The sequence below is a fragment of the Leiobunum rupestre genome, chromosome 11 (genome assembly GCF_980474605.1).
Source record: "Leiobunum rupestre chromosome 11, qqLeiRupe1.1.hap1, whole genome shotgun sequence".
In the NCBI taxonomy this organism is placed as follows: domain Eukaryota; kingdom Metazoa; phylum Arthropoda; class Arachnida; order Opiliones; family Sclerosomatidae; genus Leiobunum; species Leiobunum rupestre.
In genome coordinates this window covers 6763896-6785746 of record NC_143394.1, presented here as the reverse complement: position 1 = coordinate 6785746, position 21851 = coordinate 6763896, and the positions used below count along the sequence as shown (strand labels likewise).

Here is a 21851-nt window from a genome sequence, read left to right as displayed (position 1 = left end):
TAATAGGCGGGCGTGGAGAGGGGACGTCAATTTCTAAATATAGATTATAGGAGGAAATAATTAGGGATAGTTTCCATTTGGTAGAAATGGGCGATATCCGAAACAAAAGAGGGCGCTTCAGTCGCTTCCTTCAATCAATAATAATGACGACGAAGAGAGATAAGAGACTTCTCCGCTTTAAGCGCCATCTCGAGGAAATTGATATTGAAAGAGAAGTATTTTTAGGAGAGTCGGCGCGCTGACCGAAGCAGACGCAATTTGCGAAACTCGAGCCAGACCATCTAGTTCGGACCTAATTAGCTTCACGGTGAAGATAAGGATGGTCAAGACTAGTTCCCCTCGCGCGTAGCCCTCTGGTGGTTTTAAATTGAACGTAGGAAAGTCGTCTACTCAGTCAAAACTATCTCCGTACAACAACTGGGCCTGAAAACGACAAACTCCAAAAGTCATTCCCGTTTTTGACCCACATTTGGTTCGTAAGAATTAAAGCAGATGGCACTGTTTTTTTCTGTACGACGATATAGACCACTAACGAGGAGACTACCCGAGGTGATTATCACCGATTTTGTTGATACTAGGAGGGTATGTAGACCTTATGGTAACATGAAATTTCACCAAATGAAAAATTGCAATGGGCATTATTTTTGCCATGGCAACCGAAAATGTTTTTGACAACACAGTATGTATATTTTCCCATTGAAAATAACATGGGAATCTGAGCACTTCTACGGGTACCACCCTGTGAAAAATTTAAAAAAAAATGAAAATTTCAAAACCAAAAAAATAGATCAAAATTGACAAATGAAATGAATTTTATGATATTTTGATGAATTTTGGTCAATTTGATCAAAATATGTTAAAATTGATCAGATTGTTATTTTCAATGGGAAAATATACATACTGTGTTGTCAAAAACATTTTTGGTTGCCATGGCAAAAATAATGCCCATTGCAATTTTTCCCTTGGTTTATTTGTACAAATAAACAAAAATTAGGGGATTAGCCATTAACTATTTAATTTTTGATTAACAACGATTGTACGATTTACCTACTATTTATTCAAGATAGTAACTGTCTGCTGGTAATAATAATAATAATAATAATAATAATAATTAACAGTTGATTATTTACTTTGACCAGTATATTAATTACTTGGACTAGTTTATAATTTACTATGACCAGTGTATTAATTACTTTGACTAGATTATAATTTACTTTGACTAGATTATAATTTACTTTGACTAGATTATAATTTACTTTGATCACTTTATTAATTACATTGACCAGTGTATTAATTACTTTGACCAGTTTATAATTTACTTTGATCAGTTTATTAATTACTTTGACCAGTTTATTAATTACTCTGACCAGTTTATTAATTACTTTGACCAGTTCATTAATTATTTTGACCAGTTTATTAATTATTTTGACCAGTTTATTAATGACTCCGACCAGTTTATTAATTACTAATTAATTTGTTAAAATGTAATTCGATTTATTTGAGATTCATTATAATGTAATTCTGTCAATGGGGACTCGGTCTGTGTTCGACTTTATTTTGGGCGTTTCATGGAGAATGCGATCCAACGGCGGCCGTCCTAAACTCCTAATGGGTCGAAGAGGCACCCGAGACTGGTTACGGGAGAGCTCCGTGAAAGGACCGAACAGAAAAGCGAACCGAGCGACGATTGAGCTGGGCAAAAGGGTACAACTAATTGACGTCAATACTCCCATCGTGACAGTTAAAGCAATAACTCGCTAACTCCATAGATCAACCCGTGAAATAGTAGATAAACTAGAACTAATCACTGTGAGTGTATAGTTAAAATTATCTCGGAACATTTTACATTTCATATGTGACCTCATTTTGTAAATTTAATTTTTTTCATAGTTATAATATTATTAGGTACTTTAAAAGGAAAGCCATTTTATTTGTTTTCTTAAGAGCTTGCATAGTCGAATTGCCGGATAAATATTTTCTACTTTCCTTGCAATTCTAATATTTTGGACCAATAATCTCATATAGCGCTATAGTTGGAGATGTACTACTAGTGTAACCAATAATTAAGGGTCTAAATATAGCGTCTAATATTAAAGGGTTAGTTCATTATTGCAATGGACTCTTCAAGTTCAAATGATGACAGCACTGTGACGCGGAATCTCGGGCGTTGTACAGCAGCGCCATGGGTGGACTTTCTTCGAACTAGATCACGCTTCAATTCTCCCCTTTCGACAGTGTTACTGTGCAGATTTCTCCACTGAACTTTCATTGCCCTTTAAATTACGCAACCAGCGCCGTTTAGTGGCTTAAATTGATATTAGAGTGGGTATCTCGAAAATTACGAAAATTGCACTTGTCACGTTTTCGCTCTAAGCCTTGGGTAGATCCCTATTGTCACCATCGAATCAATTAAAAGTTCGGTTTGCTCAGCCAAGAACTGTCCGTGTCCACTGCCAGTTAATTCTGGTCGTTTCGGTCGCTCACCAATCGATGGACGGTGGTCACCCCCAAAAGTTCCATTCTCCGCGAAATCAATTCGAAACCAATTTTACGTTTGACTCCAAAAGCGGCAGGTCGTTCCTCTGAGAAATCACGCGTAATGGATTGCCTACAGGTTTGCCAGAGGATCCTGGAATTAGACAAAATGCTTTGAAAAGTAGCCAAAATACTTTGGAAAACTAGCCAAAATTATTTGAAAACTAGCCAAAATTATTTGATAACTAGCCAAAAATTATTTGAAAACTAGCCAAAATTCTTTGAAAACTAGCCAAAATACTTTGAAAACTAAAGAAAATTCTTTGAAAACTAGTCAAAATTCTTTGAAAACTAACCAAAATTCTTTGAAAACTAGCCAAAATACTTTCAAAAATAACCAAAATTCTTTGAAAACTAGCCAAAATTCTTTGATAACTAGCCAAAAATTATTTGAAAACTAGCCAAAATTATTTGAAAAATAGCCAAAATACTTTGAAAACTAACCAAAATACTTTGAAAACTAGCCAAAATACTTTGAAAACTAAAGAAAATTCTTTGAAAACTAGTCAAAATTCTTTGAAAACTAACCAAAATTCTTTGAAAACTAGCCAAAATACTTTCAAAAATAACCAAAATTCTTTGAAAACTAGCCAAAATTCTTTGATAACTAGCCAAAAATTATTTGAAAACTAGCCAAAATTATTTGAAAAATAGCCAAAATACTTTGAAAACTAACCAAAATACTTTGAAAACTAGCCAAAATACTTTGAAAACTAACCAAAATACTTTGAAAACTAGCCAAAATACTTTTCGAAGTATTCAAAATGAAAATCGCTTAGGTTAAAATTCTATTAAAATTTAAACTTAAAGATTTTAATAAATAGTATCAGACGTATATAAGATACCTCTTAGTGAGAAGTATGGTGTTTCGTATACCACTAATTTTATAATGCGTAATTATGGTTTTTATCTATATTCCTACACAGTATCATTTTTACATTTTACTTTGGTAGGCGTTGGCGGAGAAATACACGTGGTAAAAAGTAGCCCTTGATGCGGCGTATGCTTCCGCGGTTTGGCGGGAAAATGCCGCCGGTTGAAAACTGCCTGGAGTGTGCGAAGATGGACATTTCATTTTTGCATTCTAAATGTAAGAGATGGCCTAGTATCTCAAACGCTAAATAATCATTCAAAGATAAAATAATTAACACGATAATGTGGTTATTTATAGTTTATTTAAGTCGATTTGAATGAAGCATACTGGTTAAGAAAGGCAAAATATCTAGTACATTTGGCGGAAAGATACTAGCCCGACTTTCCGGTAAATCGGCGGCGGGAAATTCGTATTTGGCCTATTTTCTGTAGAGTTCCTAAAGGTTCCTACGCGGGTTATATTAATCCATTTTAGAAATGTCAATTGCGTAAATTTCAAAAAGACTAATAAATATTTAATGTTGATTATTATTTTTAAGCTTAGCGTATTTTTAGTATTATGCTCCAAAAAAATCATCAAATCGCAGGTTTATGTACGTCAACGTGGTAATCTTGGCTTTACTCGTTCTATACTTACCCTGGACTCGCCAAACGGAATTGTTAATGCCCCACTTTCAGTACTAAAAATAAATTAATACTCTTGTTCTTAAACCTTATCTATGTTAGTTAATTAATGATCACTTTTATATATAACGCAATAGACGGTATTTTCCAAAATTATATGACGCGCGATGGTATACTTAGAAATTCAACCGTAAACCGGCCAAATTCGAAATTCCTTCCGCCGATTTACCGGAAATTCGTGCTCGTATCCTAAAAGAGTAAGTTTTAGGAAAAATTTCGTAATAGAAACTAAACTACTTGATATTTTTCTCGTTCATTTGATCATGGGCTTTTCGAAAATGTAACTCACTTGATGAAATACCACCGTTAAGTTTATTTAATATTAAAATGAAATTTACGTGCAGCGCCCCGCTGCGGATTTCATTCTGAACGCGCCTAGTTTGTGACGTCATTGACTACGGTATTCTCTGATTTTTTCCCACTGCATTTCGTAGATTAAATAGTCCCCACTATCCTACCAAAATCATTCTTGTAATATCCTTGCTAGGTATGGCGATGTAAATTTAGACCATGTAAGCACCCGCGCACAAAATTCAGTAGTAGAATCCTATGGTTCTACAGGAGATTTGGTCGGATTGGGCCACGGAAAAAGTAGCATCTACATTTTGTATCCAAGCCTAAACTCAATGTTGGGGATATCGGCCAATGAGAAATTACGTGTAGTCAATGACGTCAATCACCACGTTAAAATTCAAATTGTTTGACCGTTCTACTAATTAAATTTCTAATTAACTACAAAGTGGAAAGCCAGGAAACTTTATAATTGGGTACTTTAAACTTTAATAATAAAATGGAGGTGGTAACGAATAATTTGCAACTTACTCTTTAAGTATAAATATATTTTTTTAAATATAAAAACACAAAGGACATGGCGCACTTTCTATGGGATTTGGCATTCTATTGATTTCCTTGAAATTGAAATATATGGTTAAGCTTAGTTAAAGGAGCAAAATTATCCATGGGCACTTTTCCCTAGCTCCAACGGATTGTCCAGTATCAAAGATTAAAGTTTGGACACTCGTAGTTGGGTTTGGGATTTTCCATACCATTTTTTGCTCTTGAAACTAATTAATAATTAGCACGCTATCAGAAGTTGCTAAGTTGGTAAAGCGTTAGCTTTTTACCCGCTGAGACCCGGGTTCGAATCTCCGAAAACCATTTAATGGTTTTTCTTTATTACTAAATAATTCGTGTCATATTTGGACGTTTGAAAGAATAGTTGCATGCATAAAGATAATGCAAATAATAATATTATATTATTATTATTTGAATTTCAAGGAAATCAATAGAATGCCAAATCCCATAGAAAGTGTGCCATGTCCTTTAGTTCAGTTAGGAAAACTAGCCCAAATGGCGGTTTCGCAGGCAACCCTGAGCGGCCAATGTGACGTCGCTACTAAATTATTTCGTGGGTTTTTTCCGGGCCAGCAATTTTATTTTGGGAACGCGAGGCTTACCTGCCTCTTCCGACGATCATTTCGGGTCTGCCCTTTTTCCCCTTTTTCACCGCACGATGGCAGCAGAGTCGTTATCGAGTTGGCTCTTTGTTGGCCGAACGTGGATTGCCCAGATATGGAATCTGCCGAAAAAGGGTCCAGCCAATAAAGAAATAGATGGGCTACTGACGCTGACAAAGATATAGGACTACTGCACTCGTGGTCTCAACGGTGGTGTCGACCTTTATGACACCTTTTGAATTATATCTAGTAGGTCATGTATGCCTAAATGGGTAATCATCATAAATTGCGATGTTGACCTTGAAAATGGATAACTCGACCTTCTAAATGTAAGAATAATAATAATAAGGCACCACCTTAGAACTACAATGTACTGTTTATTTGAAAATCTAAATTTTTCGAGGAAAGAATCCGGACCATACATATTTAATATATTCAGTTAGGCTAATACCCAAGGCACCACCTTGGGCCCAAGTAAAACTATCGACTTTTAAAGCCATTAATTCAGGTGGCCGAGTTACAATGCGTAGGAGGGTGGTGGCAAGCCCTTCATGACTCGCGAGCCAACATCTTCCTACACTCACTATTATAATAGTGAGTGTAGGGAGCTACCCCTGACTAAACATGTTAAAAATTTAGTTAATACATTAAAAGTGTACGTTTATTTTAAAATAAAATCATAATGTTAACAATTTAATTTGAACTTACCTTAAATAATTGTTAGATGGAATTAGTGAAGAATTCGCGATATCAAAATTAGCAGTAAAGAATAGGAGCTTATAATTTGGCGGGAGGTTTCACCAATGAATTTCTTCGAAATGGAATTTACAGAAACGGCAGCGGACGACAAGATGTAAGGTTACGATGCATTTGGTCAAAATAACCGAAGCTGGGCTGGATAGATACGTCCAGAAATAACCCATATTCACATCGTGAACACAGTGACCCAAAATTGTAATGTGATCCCAAATTGGACTAAAACCCCTTCAACCAGTGGGGAGAGAACTTGCAAACTCAACGCCCAGTGCCACAAATAGGGATCGAACCCGGTTCCTCTTGCTGCGATGCGAAAGTGCTAACCACTCAGATGTATTAAAATCTTATAATGAAAAATAACTACTTTAAATAAGCGATCTCGACCTTCAAAATTCTTAGCTAGAAAATATATCATAATCCTATAATAAAAACGAAATCTAGAGCTGCAAAATGGTGATATTGACCTTGAAAATGGTGAGTTCAACTTTCAAAACGATTATCTGGGAAATATACTATAAGCTTATAATAATAAGTAACTGCTATTAACTGAGCTTCAAAATGGCCCGGTTTTAAATTGGACATTTGAACACCCCTGTTTTAGATTCTTTAGCACGTCGGGAACAAACTTTGTTCTGTGTGTAACTTAAAGACAACGATGACTGAGAAATCATATCTTCCAGCTTGTTCACATATCAGAAAATACTTGCTAAAAATTAGAACGTTTTCTAAACAAAAAAATAATGCCCAAATTGGTCCAATAATTTTTGAATCATTAAATCTGAATGTTGAATTTAACAAATTAAAAATAATCCTTTAGGTTTCGGAGGATGAAAATTTTAGAATTTTAGAATACCTAGGCTAGTTATCCTAACCATTATATTGAAGCAGCCAGATTTTGTCTTTCTGTGAAAATGCATGATCATCGTCCAGAGTAGCGCGTCCCTCTATAGATTTGTTCGTCTATAGGAAAGGTAACTACGGCAGATGAGATACGATTCATATAACATATAAAAACAAGATGTCACAGACCTTTGCGTGTTAAAGTTAAAACGTAGGTAAACATTGTTAAAGCAAATTATAGTTTTCAATTATATCGAGGTCTGATTTCTGAAATTAACAACAAGATAATTAATTTTAATCAAAAATTGCACCGCGTTGAAAATTGAAATTTCTTCGGGGTTTGGAAAACTAACCTATGACCTTTGAAATCTGCGAATAAATAGGCTTCAGTGTCCAATTTGAAAATCCGTAGACGTTGGGACTCGTATGTTTTCAAACGGGTCGCATTTAACTTGTTATTGACTGTACGTACATGTAGCAAATCAATGAAATTTTCGATTAAATTTCATTATTTTGCTCTATTTATTCCAGCACAATATAAATATTTATCTTTTATTCTAATTAGAAAATCGAATATTTATCTTTTATTCTAATTAGAAAATCGAATATTTATCTTTTATTCTAATTAGAAAATCGAGGTCATGTAATATCAGATGTAAATTAACGAAAGTTATCGAAATAGCGCTCAGAATCGGAGGGCGTTTTCCTGATGAAAATTATGAGAAAATCGAGTCAAATAAAAGCTAATTTCCATCCCCATCTTTTGACGCGATAAATTGCACTTGGGAATTGTGGGTATAGCTATTTCTATGTATATAAAATGGTTTCATAATAACAAAAACGTTTCCTTTTCAAATTCGAGGTCCAAATGTAACTGTATAAGGAAAACGCCTCCAACATGGGTAGTATAGCAGTGTGATAACTTAGGTTCATTTACTTTTGGTAATATCATATCTATTGACGTATCATTTACTAGTTTAACCCTAACGGTTGAAAAGTTAGACACGCAGTAGGTGAAACTAATCCACCACAAGAATCTCCAGCTTTGTTTGTGAGCTAAAATTAGCGTGGAGCAATTTGCTATAACTTTGAGCGTTAGCTCATATACGCCACTAGGGTACGAGCTTTCCAATGACCCATATTTTTTGCGGGCGTCGATGACCTAGACCCAGAAACCGGGGAAGAGCGGAGGCTCGCCTTATTTCGGCCAGCAGCGCCACCCCACGGGCCCACCCGCGACTAACAAGTTGCGAAGGCCCAAAAAATTATTGTCGGGTTTAACCTACAAATTGGGATCAAATTTCGAACAATTGGGGTTGAAATAATCAACGAGGAATATTTTGACTCGGACTTTGCTGAAGATGGCGCCACGCAACGTTAGGAAGGTTTCTGAAAAGAAGCGGGAAACCTCTATAGTGTTGTGTGGCGACATCTTCGGCAAAATGACAAAGAAATTTTAGAATTTTTCTCAGAAACTTTGAAGGGTGTATATGGACATTATGGAAGGACAGAACAACGAGATTTTTGCCAAATCCTCTATTCCCCACTAGATGGCATAGCAATGCGTAATTTTAAATTTTTCCGAGTCGCATATTTAGTTGAAAAGTGAACATTAATAATGAAACCAACGTTGATCTAGCTGACAAATTTTTTAAAATACCAAATCTTACTATTGTTTTAATGCTAAAATTTTCTTACCGAGCCTTTTTTTTGACAATGATAATCTCGACCAGCTCCGATTTGGACTTGCAACTGAACAGAGTGGTGTTTTATTGTCATTGGGCATATTTAGACACTAGGGGGCTCTGCACTGAACTATTTAGAGGTGAACTAAACTTCGATTGCGCAATAACGCTGAAAAATTGTTTAATTTTCATACTTATTGTTATATGGTAACTATATTGTTTATTTGAAATTAATTTTAATCAATTATTTAATTTAGTTGTTTATTTATTTATTCATCTATTCATCTTTTCATCTATTCATCTATCCATCTATCCATCTATCCATCTATTCATCTATTCATCTATTTATTTTCTTAAGCCTAACCAAACAAGGGGTAGGCGTTTATTTCATGGTTTGAAAAAATTACAAATGCAATTGAATTTATTTATTTATTTATTTATTTACCTATTTATTTATTTACCTATTTATTTATTTATTAATTTATTTATATACCTATTTATTTATTTATTTATTTATTTACCCATTTATATATTTATTTACCCATTTATATATTTATTTACCCATTTATATATTTATTTACCCATTTATTTATTTATATATTAATTTATTTGTTTATCTAGTTATTTATTTACTTTTATTTATTTATTAATTTATTTATCTATCTATCTATCTATTTATTTATTTAATTATTTATGAAAAATTAGTTCTGTAATAATTTTTGTTCATGGTCATACTTTCTTTTATAACGTTACTTATGGTAACGTTGATATCGTCGTTCGGTTTTTTGGGACGATTTCGAGCAGCGCGACGTCAAGCAAAGATCAAAGCGTAGCTCAGACCGACCTTTGGCTTTGAGGCGTAGTAAAAAATCAATGAAACTTTGTCGAAGGAGAATTTTCGATTCTTGTCGGAGGAGCCTGTTGGCTGCAACGCCATCAATTCAGAGGCCTGGCCGCTTGTTTCCCTTCGCGACGACTTAACCAAGATTGATCAGATGGTTTCATATTTCACCCGTTGCTCGTACGACTCAAAATAAAGCCGCTCTATTAATTTGCTACGACCAAGGCTGCGTGGGTTTTTGCTCTAAACGCTTTTTGAAGCGAAGCTAGCGTAAACCAGCGAAGCTTCCTTATCACCGACCCAAATCAGGGGCGTACCGCGAGGGTTCCAGTCGGGGGTGGAGAAGTCTGATTTTTCCGAGTCTTTGGACGAAATGATTCTTCGATTTTTTCTTGAAAATGTTTTAAAATAAAGCGCGAGTAAAACTTTATTTTGCCAACTGGACCCCATTTTTCCAAATGACCAAAATTATTGGGGGGAGATCCAGGGCCTATTTTAACGCGAAGTTCTGCCGTATTTGGGTAGCTCTAAAATTTAGAATTACCCAAAATTTTCATTCGGGAAATCATTTGAATTTATATAAACTACGGTGGAGTGTCGGAGTGGTTAGCACTTTCGCCTCGCAGCAAGAGAAGCCGGGTTCGATCCCAGTTTGTGGTACTGGCTGAAAACTAGGAACCACTCCTTCCGCGTTGAGTTTGCTAGTTCAAGGGGTTTTCCCCCGAGTTCTTCGGTTTCACCTTTCCACAAAAACTTGTTGAGGTTAACGTTAATAGTTAGTGTAGGGAGCTGTTGGCTCACGTGGCTTGAAGGGCTTGCCACCATCGTCCTACGCATTATAACCCGATCACCCGAATTTATGGCTTTAAACGTCGCTTGATGACTTAGGCCTAAGGTGGTGGCTTGGGTGATCAGCCTAGCTGATTATTTAAGGGGAAACCTCACCTATTAACTCATTTTCTCCTTGAATTAAGTTAAACTTGGCAAAACGAATGACATTTCAGAGGACAAAACTTTACCCCTCCCTCGGCTTTGGTTTATTTTCTCTGGGGGGGGGGGGGAAGCAGTATCGCATTAAGGTAGTTCAAAATAATCCTTAAAATAGGCTCTGCGGAGATCCCCCGATGACATCCTCCCAAAGACGTCCCTGACTAGCTATTACCGTCGTTGTGATCGTAAAAATTAACCGAATTTAATGCCATTTTCAACATAACTAGAACTATCTAGGCGCGTTAAGGCTTTAAAATTTAAAATTTCCATCTATGATCTGAGATATTCGAGGTTAAAGTTTATAACTACGACCACGTGAATAATTCAACCCGAATATGTACATACATTTATTCGACGGACGCTGATTGATGGACCTAATATTTAATAAGTCGAGTCATCTGGAAAATAGGTTCTCTTAAACGATGCCACAGATAGAGTCAGCCTAGTATACCAAGAAACCATTTACCGTAACCAAGAATACTCTCGTTTAAAGCTATCAACAGTGATTGATCGGAGATGGTACGAGCGATATATCCAACGCGATAAATCATAAGATTAAAGAAAAAGCTGCAAATTATTCGTTACCACCTCCATTTTGTTATTAAACGAAGTGTGTACGTTTAAACACCCAAATATAAAGTTTCGTTGCTTTCCGTTTCGTAGTTAATTAGAAATAATTAGTAAAACACCAAAACAAAATGGACAAATGCTACCAAATCATTGTAAGGTGCTCGATGGCAGGCTTAGTTAGATGTTCAGCTAGAATAATACATTTTAGCGTGGTGATTGACGTCATTAACTACACGTTATTTCTCATTGGCCGCTATCCCCAACATAGAGTTTAGGTTTGGTTACAAAATGTAGATGCTACCAAAAGTGACATAAATACCAAAAGCGTGACAATCCCTGTACTTTCGTATGCTAAAGGTTTAATGAATGCTCTACTCGAAATCGACCACATAAAAGACTATTTATTGTCGCCTTTCTGGATATTTTTTAGTCTATGGTATTATATCGTAGGTAGATGGCGATAGCATCTACACAGAACGTCGAAAAATAAAAATAAAACACTAACTTTGACCAGTGCTACTTAGTTCCTCCGTTCCTCACTGCGAGGCACTATTTGTTGGTTTTAACTTCCTTCCCTCCCCAAGGCATACTTTCCCTTCTCCCCTCTAAAACTTGTATTTCGCTCGTAACATTCATTATGAAATAGTTCCGTTTGACACACTTTTGGTAATTATGTCACTTTTGATGCTACTGATTCCGTGGCCCAATCCGAAAAATCTCATTTTGAATTATGGGATTCTACTACTGAATTTTGTACGCGGGTACTAACATGGTTTTAAAAATAATGATAAAATTAGCGAATAAGTAGATTAGTCCATTATGAAAAGGGATAATAAAGCTAAACCCTAAACAAATTTGAAGAAATTTAAAAACTTACTAATAGCTCGGACCAAATAGATCTTCCAGTGAAAACCTAAATTAAATTAAATAGCCAGAAAATCCAATGGTAGACCGGTTTCGTCCTATTTGGGACTCGTCAGTACCGTGCGGGAAATCTGGCTCGCGACATCACCGAATAGAGAAACTAAGCCTAAACATAAAATATTTCAAAACGAGTTGCTTAGCAACGGAAAGCCGAATAGGTGGAGAGTGGTTTTAAACATGGTTTTAAAAACACGCGCTCACGCTTAGAGCGCGCTAAATTGGCATGGCCATATTATCTAGCAAGGATATTACAAGAATCATCTTGGTAGGATAGTGGGAACTATGTAATCTACCAGATGCAGTGGGAAAAATTCTGAAAAAACCGTATACAATGACGTCGCAAACTAGGCGCGTTCAGAATGAAATCCGCAGCGGGGTGCTGCACGTAAATTTCATTTTAATATTAAATACACTTAACGGTGGTATTTCATCAAGTGAGTTACATTTTCGGAAAGCCCATGATCAAATGAACCAGAAAAATTTAAAATAGTTAAGTTTATATTCCGAAAATCTGTATGCAACTTAGTCTTTAAGGTTTATTTGATTAACTCAAATCAAAACGTATTTTGCTTTCAAAATTATCTTTGAAAACTCGCCAAGTTGGTTAGTTTCTACTAATTTAATTTTTCAATTTGAATTATTAACGTCCCATGTTGAGACTATTTGTAGTGTTGATTCCAATCGCCCTCACACGGGAAGTGTAAGCCAAACGAAATCAAATCAGCCAGGTTAAGCCACTATCTGGATAACGTGAAACTGGTAGGAGATTAGATTACGCCGAATAAATGTACTTCTACTATAGCCTACAAGTTTCCCCGTTCACGTTTTATCTTAAGCGCTTAATCTCCCTACTTAAAATGGATGACCTTAGAAATTTCTCCAATGTTGATAACAGCCATTATTAAAAATTTTCCCATATTTAAAGATAAATTATCGAAGCTATGAATGAAGCGAGGGATTTTAAATTGAACGATTTTAATTTTAAATGAAGTCTATGGAAATAACGAAACCAATTCCGTTTAAGGAATCATTCTGGAGTTCTGAAAGGTTTTAAAAATGAAAGGCGAACTCGGAATAATTTACGAGGCAGATAGAGCTTAAACACAGCCACGCAAAGCGAAAAGGCAAACGTGGATTTCAAAGCAAATATTTAAATAAGCCGCCGAAATGCTTCATCAACCGAACCGAGGAGAAAAATATTTCAGAGATATTCGCGATTTCAGGCCTCAACGCCAAATTCCGGCAACTCAAAAATGTTCGTTTGAAGGAAATTGGATTTGAATGTTAAGCCAAATCGGACCATTCTCTAAAAGACAATTTTTTGTTAACATTTTCAGGGAATTTAATTAAGGAATTTCCTTAGGGCAAAAATGAATTAATATTGGGGAAGGTTTTGTCTCAAAAACTGTTAAGTAAAGTTTTCAAATTGTCAGGGTATATTGATAATAAAAAACCGAATTTAATTCCAAAATTTCGTGATTTTCTGAGAGTAAAAAGTTAAAAGTATTTACGGTAAACTAAGATCTAAGATTATCAGCCCTTATGCTCAGATCTGATCAGATAAGTTGATATCGGTCCAAATTCAAACCAGATAGTTTTAACCCGAAACTAATCTGAATTCATCGTGAACCGACTGACCGATTTCAGATGCCTCACAGTTATTGATTTTAGTTATCCCTCGCTTAAATATTCCTTTTGAAGTAGAAATTATGTTTAATTCAGAGAAAACGGCATGGTATTAGAAGATAAAACTTATTTTATACAAGACGTTTCGAGCCGAGGCTCTTCTTCAGTCGTTCGTTAGTTTTAATTTAAAATTTAAATTTAACGTAGTTTCGCTTAAATTTAAATTTAAATTTAATTAAAATTAAAACTAACGAACGACTGAAGAAGAGCCTCGGCTCGAAACGTCTTGTATAAAATAAGTTTTATCTTCTAATACCATGCCGTTTTCTCTGAATTAAACATAATTTCTACTAATATTCACCATGGTAAATAATAAGTTTAATATATTCCTTTCGAAATTTTAATTACTGTTTATTTTAATTAATTTTCCACGAAGTTATATATCTACTAAACGTAGAAGTCAGATAACTATACAGCTAACTGAATCTTATGAGAACAGTTCAGATCGGTTACTTGGTGTAATGAGTCGGATACTGTATGAAATCAGATTGTATGGGTTCGATCCCAGCCTGTGGCACTGGGTGAAAACTCGGAACAACTCCTTCCACGTTGAGTTTGCAAGTTCTCTCCCCACTGGTTTAAGGGGTTTCCCTTTCCATAAAAACTTGTAAAGGTTAACGGTAATAGTTAGTCGGAGGGCTGTTGGCTCGCGTAGCATGAAGGGCTTGCCACCCCCCTCCTACGCACTGTAACCCGGCCACCTGTTTAAAGGCATTAAAAGTCGCTCGATGACTTGGGCCGAAGGTGGTGCCTTGGGTATTAGCCTAGCTGATTATTATTATTATAAACACTAATAACATAAATACGCGAATCAGAAAATTCCTAATTGTAAGAATTGTTGGTTTAAATAGGACTTTATTTATTGGACAAAAAAACATTTCTACCAAATGTTTGGTTTTTAGCTGTTTTTCCGACATGGAAATAATTTTTAAATTAAATTAGCCAAAGAAACCTTTGAAAATGGCCTGATCAATCCAAAATGAATAAGTTTACGTACTTTCACGTTGCATAATATATCAATCGAAGTTGTTCTTATAAGGAATACGCCTCGGGCTACAACGTAGTTTCGCTTCTGGTATGAAGAAAATGGCTAACACATCATTAAGCGGTTTTCAAAATATTTCGTCTCACGTTGTCGTCTTTGCTCTCGAAAATTGCCCGCAAGAGAGACATTCTTGGGTCAACGTACCAACTTGGAAAAGTCCATTTGGACGATGGGCTAAGGGTTAGCAAACCGGCTATGCAAATATAGTTTTCCCGAGAATCGCTTAGAAATAGAATTGAAGAGACTCCAACAATATCAAGTGGATCAAATTTCGCGAATGATTTTATTTTAGGATTGTTTTCGGTCTTTAACGCTTGTCGTGACCAAATTAAGGTTAGTCGAAAGATAATTACAATGAAACTGAATTAACTATGTTAAATGTTAAAAATTACACCGCTTAATAATTTTCTCGAAAAATATATATAATATATTCTTCTGATAGTACTTAAAACGGTTTGTGGGTGAGATTAATATTTCAATAGTCCTTTAAATAAAAGATAACTCATAGGCGATTATAGAGTGTGTGCCGCTGTGACTCTTTATACTGCCAAAGCTGAGAATTTTCTACGCTTAGATCTGGCAGCATTTTCAACAGAAGGGCAAGACAGTCAGAAAGGGGTTTATTTAAGCGCCTATTCCATTAATAATGTACATAATCACCTAATTTTCTTCTATATTATAGTTTATTTGTCAAATAAATTTTAAATAGAAAAATCTATTGATTTAAACAACTTCTACGTTTTATTTAAATTTTGTTAAATTTTTAATTAATTTCGTGCCTCATTTCTTGATTTGAACAATTTTAATAATTCTTAGTTAAATTTTAATAATTCTTAGTTAAATTTTAATAATTCTTAGTTAAATTTTAATAATTCTTAGTAAAATTTTAATAATTCTTAGTAAAATTTTAATAATTCTTAGTAAAATTTTAATAATTCTTAGTAAAATTTTAATAATTCTTAGTAAAATTTTAATAATTCCTAGTAGAATTTTAATAATTCTTAGTAGAATTTTAATAATTCTTAGTAAAATTTTAATAATTCTTAGTAAAATTTTAATAATTCTTAGTAAAATTTTAATAATTCTTAGTTAAATTTAATAATTATTAGTTAAATTATTATAATTCTTAATTAATTTTTTATAATTCTTAGTTAAAGTATGATATTACATACTTAAATTTTTATAATTTTTAATTAAATTATAATAATTCTTAGTTAAATTTTAAAAATTCTTAGTTAAATTATAATAATTTCTGGTTAAATTTTAATAATTCTTAACTAAATTTTAATAATTATTATTTAAAATTTAATAATTCTTAGTTAAATTTAATTACTTTTTGTTATGGATGAAACTAATTTATACATACATATTCAAAAATTAAAAAATATTTGGTGGTTTTACGTCTATTTTCTAGATAAAGCCTGCTTAAATTTGAAATTCAGACAATCAGATAGCTATTAGATACAATACGGTTTAGTGTAGTTCGCGAAGTACAGAGGGCGTAGCGATTGTATTCGTCCACAAATATTCTTTAATCAAGTTCGAAGCTGCCCTTGATAATGAAATTAGTTGAATAGGATGGAGAAAAATTCCGCCAGGGAATGTATAATAATAATAAAAAAAAAGAAATAAAAAACGCATTTAATATTGCGCCAACGGGCAATTCTCGGAGAACCGGCCCGGCATGACCTTGTAGCCCGGTATCCGCGGGTTCGGGAAATCAAAGAACGCTCTCATCGTGCAAAAGTTCGAAGGTCAAGTCCCCGTCGTGCGGAACCAACTCTGACACAGTTTTCGGTCGGGATTTCAGGATTACCCGATCATTTGCCTCAACCGACTGTTTTAATTCACCTTTGTAAAAATGTTCGCGTTATAACTTATTCAAATCACGATTTGTATCCCCCCTCCAGTCGTATTTTAAAGGGAGTATAAAGCTCTAAATTTATAAGGCAATTTCTTATTTTAAAGGGAGTATAAAGTTATATATTTAAAAGCTAATTTTACATTTTAAAGGGAGAATAAAATTTTATATTTATAAGATAATTTCCTATTGTAAAGGGATTAGGCAGTTCTATATCTATCAACTAGTTTCACATTTTAAACGGAGTGTAAAGTTCTATATCTATCAGATAGTTTCACATTTTAAAGGGAGTGTAATAAAACATATTAAAGGGAGTATAAAGTTCTATATCTATCAACTAGTTTCACATTTTAAAGGGAGTGTAAAGTTATATATCTATCAGCTAATATAACATATTAAAGGGAGTGTAAAGTTCTATATCTTTCAGCTAATTTCAAATTTTAAATGGAGTATAAAGTTAATTTTACAATTTCTACCTATTATATTATTAAGACACAAGTTGACAAGAATCCAGCTCTATGTCATACGAAAAGGACAATTTAAATTATAAAAAGAAATGTTAAAAAAAATAATTATGACCAGACGAAAAGAAGAAATTGAAAATTTATCTCTTAATTCAGTAACTTGTTTCCACTGCATACAGTGGATTTATTTCTGCTAAAATAAATGCACAGAATGCAGTAGAATGTAAAGTCAGTGTTTTATAATACCAATCAATATTCTGCCAAAAGACCATAGGACTACGTATGAAGTGATATGACCTTTAGTTAATCTACTCCAAAATAAACTACGTAATAGTGACCTTTTTCGCAACAGCGGCGAAAAATGTAACAAACCGCTCTATTATCGTCTACATCACCAACTCATTTTTCAGCCTCGACAAAAATACCATTTAATAAATGAAAAAAGCGTTAAGCAGACGAATTTAGAGCAACTCATTTATAAGCCTCGATAAAAATAACATTTAATAAATGAAAAAAGCGTTAAACGGACGAATTTAGAACATGTACTTCTGTTTTATGAATCAAGATGGCGTTAGTTTCGTTGTTTTAACCCTGAAAGTGTATTAGGCCAATGAAACCTGAAGATTAAGAAATAGACAACACGTAGTTATAATGTTAAGCAGCATGTAGCGATAAATGAGAGTATTGAATGAAGTAATTTCCTGCAGGTGGCGGTCGAGTCGTCATCCTTTCTCCGGGCGTGCACACATTCCCCTTCAAGTTGGGCCTTCCGCTGGGCATCCCATCGACGTTCCTGGGGAAGCACGGATGGGTCCAGTTCTACTGCAAGACTGCTCTCAAAGAACCATCCGGTTTGACGCACAAAAACCAACAAGTCTTCATAGTCATGAACCCCATCGATCTTAACCTGGAACCCGCGCTACTCATGGTAATGTCTGCTTCTTCCCGTCAAATATATTCGTAGCAGGGTGGGGGGAAAACTTTTTATTTTAATAAAACCCTAAAAAAGTTTTATTTTGTTTCAATCAGTTTTTTTAAACACTTCTTTATTTTACTTTTAATCTATTTTTCTCTTCTATTTAACCGTGCATACATATTACAAATCAACTAAAAATTAATATGAGTATTATTACGAGTCTCACGTGACCAGAACGAGTTTTAGTTTCGTTTTTAACAAGTCTCACCAGAACGGAGTTTTAGTTTTAGTTTCGTTTTTAACAAGTCTCACCAGAACGGAGTTTTAGTTTTAGTTTCGTTTTTAACAAGTCTCACCAGAACGGAGTTTTAGTTTTAGTTTCATTTTTAACAAGTCCCACCATAACGGAGTTTTAGTTTTAGTTTCGTTTTTAACAAGTCTCACCAGAACGGAGTTTTAGTTTTAGTTTCGGTTTTTACAAGTCTCGCCAGAACGGAGTTTTAGTTTTAGTTTCGTTTTTAACAAGTCTCACCAGAACGGAGTTTTAGTTTTAGTTTCGTTTTTAACAAGTCCCACCATAACGGAGTTTTAGTTTTAGTTTCGGTTTTTACAAGTCTCGCCAGAACGGAGTTTTAGTTTTAGTTTCGTTTTTAACAAGTCCCACCATAACGGAGTTTTAGTTTTAGTTTCGGTTTTTATAAGTCCCACCATAACGGAGTTTTAGTTTTAGTTTCGTTTTTAACAAGTCTCACCAGAACGGAGTTTTAGTTTTAGTTTCGGTTTTTACAAGTCTCGCCAGAACGGAGTTTTAGTTTTAGTTTCGTTTTTAACAAGTCTCACCAGAACGGAGTTTTAGTTTTAGTTTCGTTTTTAACAAGTCCCACCATAACGGAGTTTTAGTTTTAGTTTCGGTTTTTACAAGTCTCGCCAGAACGGAGTTTTAGTTTTAGTTTCGTTTTTAACAAGTCTCACCAGAACGGAGTTTTAGTTTTAGTTTCGTTTTTAACAAGTCCCACCATAACGGAGTTTTAGTTTTAGTTTCGGTTTTTATAAGTCCCACCAGAACGGAGTTTTAGTTTTAGTTTCGTTTTTAACAAGTCCCACCATAACGGAGTTTTAGTTTTAGTTTCGTTTTTAACAAGTCCCACCATGACGGAGTTTTAGTTTTAGTTTCGGTTTTTACAAGTCCCACCAGAACGGAGTTTTAGTTTTAGTTTCGTTTTTAACAAGTCCCACCATGACGGAGTTTTAGTTTTAGTTTCGGTTTTTACAAGTCCCACCAGAACGGAGTTTTAGTTTTGGTTTCGTTTTTAACAAGTCCCACCATGACGGAGTTTTAGTTTTAGTTTCGGTTTTTACAAGTCTCGCCAGAACGGAGTTTTAGTTTTACTTTCAATTTTGATTTTGTATAAATGCAAGATGATCAGGAAAATGCCTCGAAATTTTATAGAAAAAATATGAAATTTTCAAGCAAATTAAAGGAAAATATAGAAAAACAATAGTCGCTTGATGACTTAGGCCTAAGGTAGTGCCAAGGGTATTAGCCTAGCTGATTATTATTATTATTATTATTAAGAATGTCAGAACGTTTCATTGAGAGTAACAAAATAGAGTGGTCAAGAAAATCCAGCGCCACCAAGTGTGGAATGTTAGAACATATCTCTATGCGCGAGCAAAGAGAATAGAGAAAACCATGCCAAGACCAATTAACCCATAGACTAAAGAGAACGCTACAAGGACATTGTCATCTATTGGGATTTGTAGTCTATGGTGAGACTAGCGCTCGGTAGATTTCTCGAAAGACACATATTTTAGGTCTAATGTCGCTGCTGTTAGTAACCCTGTTGTTCCCTTTGCAGCAACCATTCCATTGCGAGATCGAAGAGACCCTCGGGGTGCCTTGTATCTCGCAGGGCAATGTCATCTGTAGGGTCCGCCTGGACCGTGGTGGTTATATCCCTGGAGAGAGTATCTGCGTATTTGCGTCCATAGAAAATAACAGTAAAGTTACCATTAAAAGGACAAAGGCTGTGCTTACTGAAGTAAGTTTACTTTTGGGATCTGCCTATATGTTTTAGTGTTTTTAGGCAATCGAGTCAGTTATCGAGTATAACATCTTTTTCCATCGTGTATTCGAGTCGAGTCGAGTATTCGAGTGCTTGATTAAGGGGAAGTTTACTTTCTCTTATTCGAGTCGAGGAACTAAAAAAAACCCCGAGAAATATTTTTAACTAGTCGGGTTATCGAGTACTTGATTAGGAGCTGGTTTTATTCAAGTAATTATGAAATTAAATTTAAAAGGCGTATAAAGTAACTTTTAATGCTGAAAAATATTCCTTTAATTTAAATGAACCACAGTTTCCACAACTTCATAGGTACCCTTTATTGCCCCCCCCCCCCAAAATACTAAAACCCCCTCTTTGAACTTTGAAGCAACGATAATAGAAAAAACAAATACTCGACGAGTTTAGAGAGCAGCTTATTCGAGTAGTCGGGTACCCGAATATGCAATTTTTTGGTACTCGGTAATCGACGAGTATTCTCCAATTACTCATTCGAGGTTGAGTTCGAGAACTCGATCTCCAAAAAGGCGAAGTACTTGCACAACCCTACTATTTTTTCGTTGTAATTTATTTTTAGCCAATTAAAACTACAACTCAAAACGTGTTGTAAAGCTAAATAGTGCATTGGAAATTAACTACTTCATACACCGTTAAACTTTAAAAATGTTAGAAAAATATGACAAATATCAAAAGTATATAATATATATCTTACCCATTACATCCATTATGTTTTCCCTTGAAACATGTTTCTTCTGATGCACTCTATTATTATCCAAACAACATTTATGGTAGTAGTTACTTTCACATTATCAGTGCTGTAGCCAATTCCAGCAGACGATCTTGAAAAAAGGAAGATAATTTCTCCCAGTATGAGGAAGATGGCGCTACGCAACACTGTAGAGATTTCTTGCTTTAATTTAATAACGGCGCGCGACGAGCGTTCGGCGGTGCGCGAATAATATGAATGTTTCACCATCGTTATTAACCAGAAGCGGGAAATCCGCAAAATGGATATAGTAGCGCCATCTTCCGCACGGTAGGATAAACAATCTTCTTTATTAGTTTTTATTCGCGTGTGCGATAATTCAAAATGTGTAAACTAAGGATAACAATCCTCTAAACGAATGTTCAGTTCAGTTTCAAAATTGACCATTTAATAACAACTAAGGTGATAGTTCATTAACAAAAGTGTAATTTCCATAGACTATTCAATACACGGCCAAAAACAAGGTTGTGGAATCAGAGACGAGGGAATTGGCGTCCCTGCAAAAGGGGAGGATCCATTCTGGTGACGTAGACAATTGGAAGAACGAACTGCTGCTCATTCCGCCTTTGCCACCCACCAATCTTCGAGGGTGCCACCTCATTAAAATACAATATGACGTCTATGTAAGATTTGGTTCAGATTTTATTTATAAAACCAGGGAACTATAGAGGTATACACTTGGAATGTCTAAGATTCCATTGGGACGGTGATACGAAAGCGCGTCGAGAAAAAGGCGGGGCTTAACTACGTCAAGTGTAAGACGTAACACGACATTTCAAATTCATTGGCTCGAGGTTTGACGCGAAAAGAATGCGTCGTCATGGTAACAAATAGGCGATCTTCCCGCGCAAAAAAGGCTTATAAAACAATGGATTTAAAAACCTCGATTTGTTAT

The 21851-nt window shown here is 34.8% G+C and overlaps 1 protein-coding gene across 1 annotated transcript in view; it reads left to right on the top strand.

Moving 5' to 3' along the window:
* Vdup1 (arrestin family protein Vdup1) overlaps nucleotides 1-21851 on the top strand; it is a 45077-nt gene that overhangs the window by 20369 nt on the left and 2857 nt on the right. The window contains exons 3-5 of the mRNA XM_090163103.1: nucleotides 17919-18139; nucleotides 19987-20169; nucleotides 21394-21579. Of these exons, the coding sequence (XP_090019229.1) occupies nucleotides 17919-18139; nucleotides 19987-20169; nucleotides 21394-21579 (590 nt within the window). The remainder of the gene's footprint in view (nucleotides 1-17918; nucleotides 18140-19986; nucleotides 20170-21393; nucleotides 21580-21851) is intronic.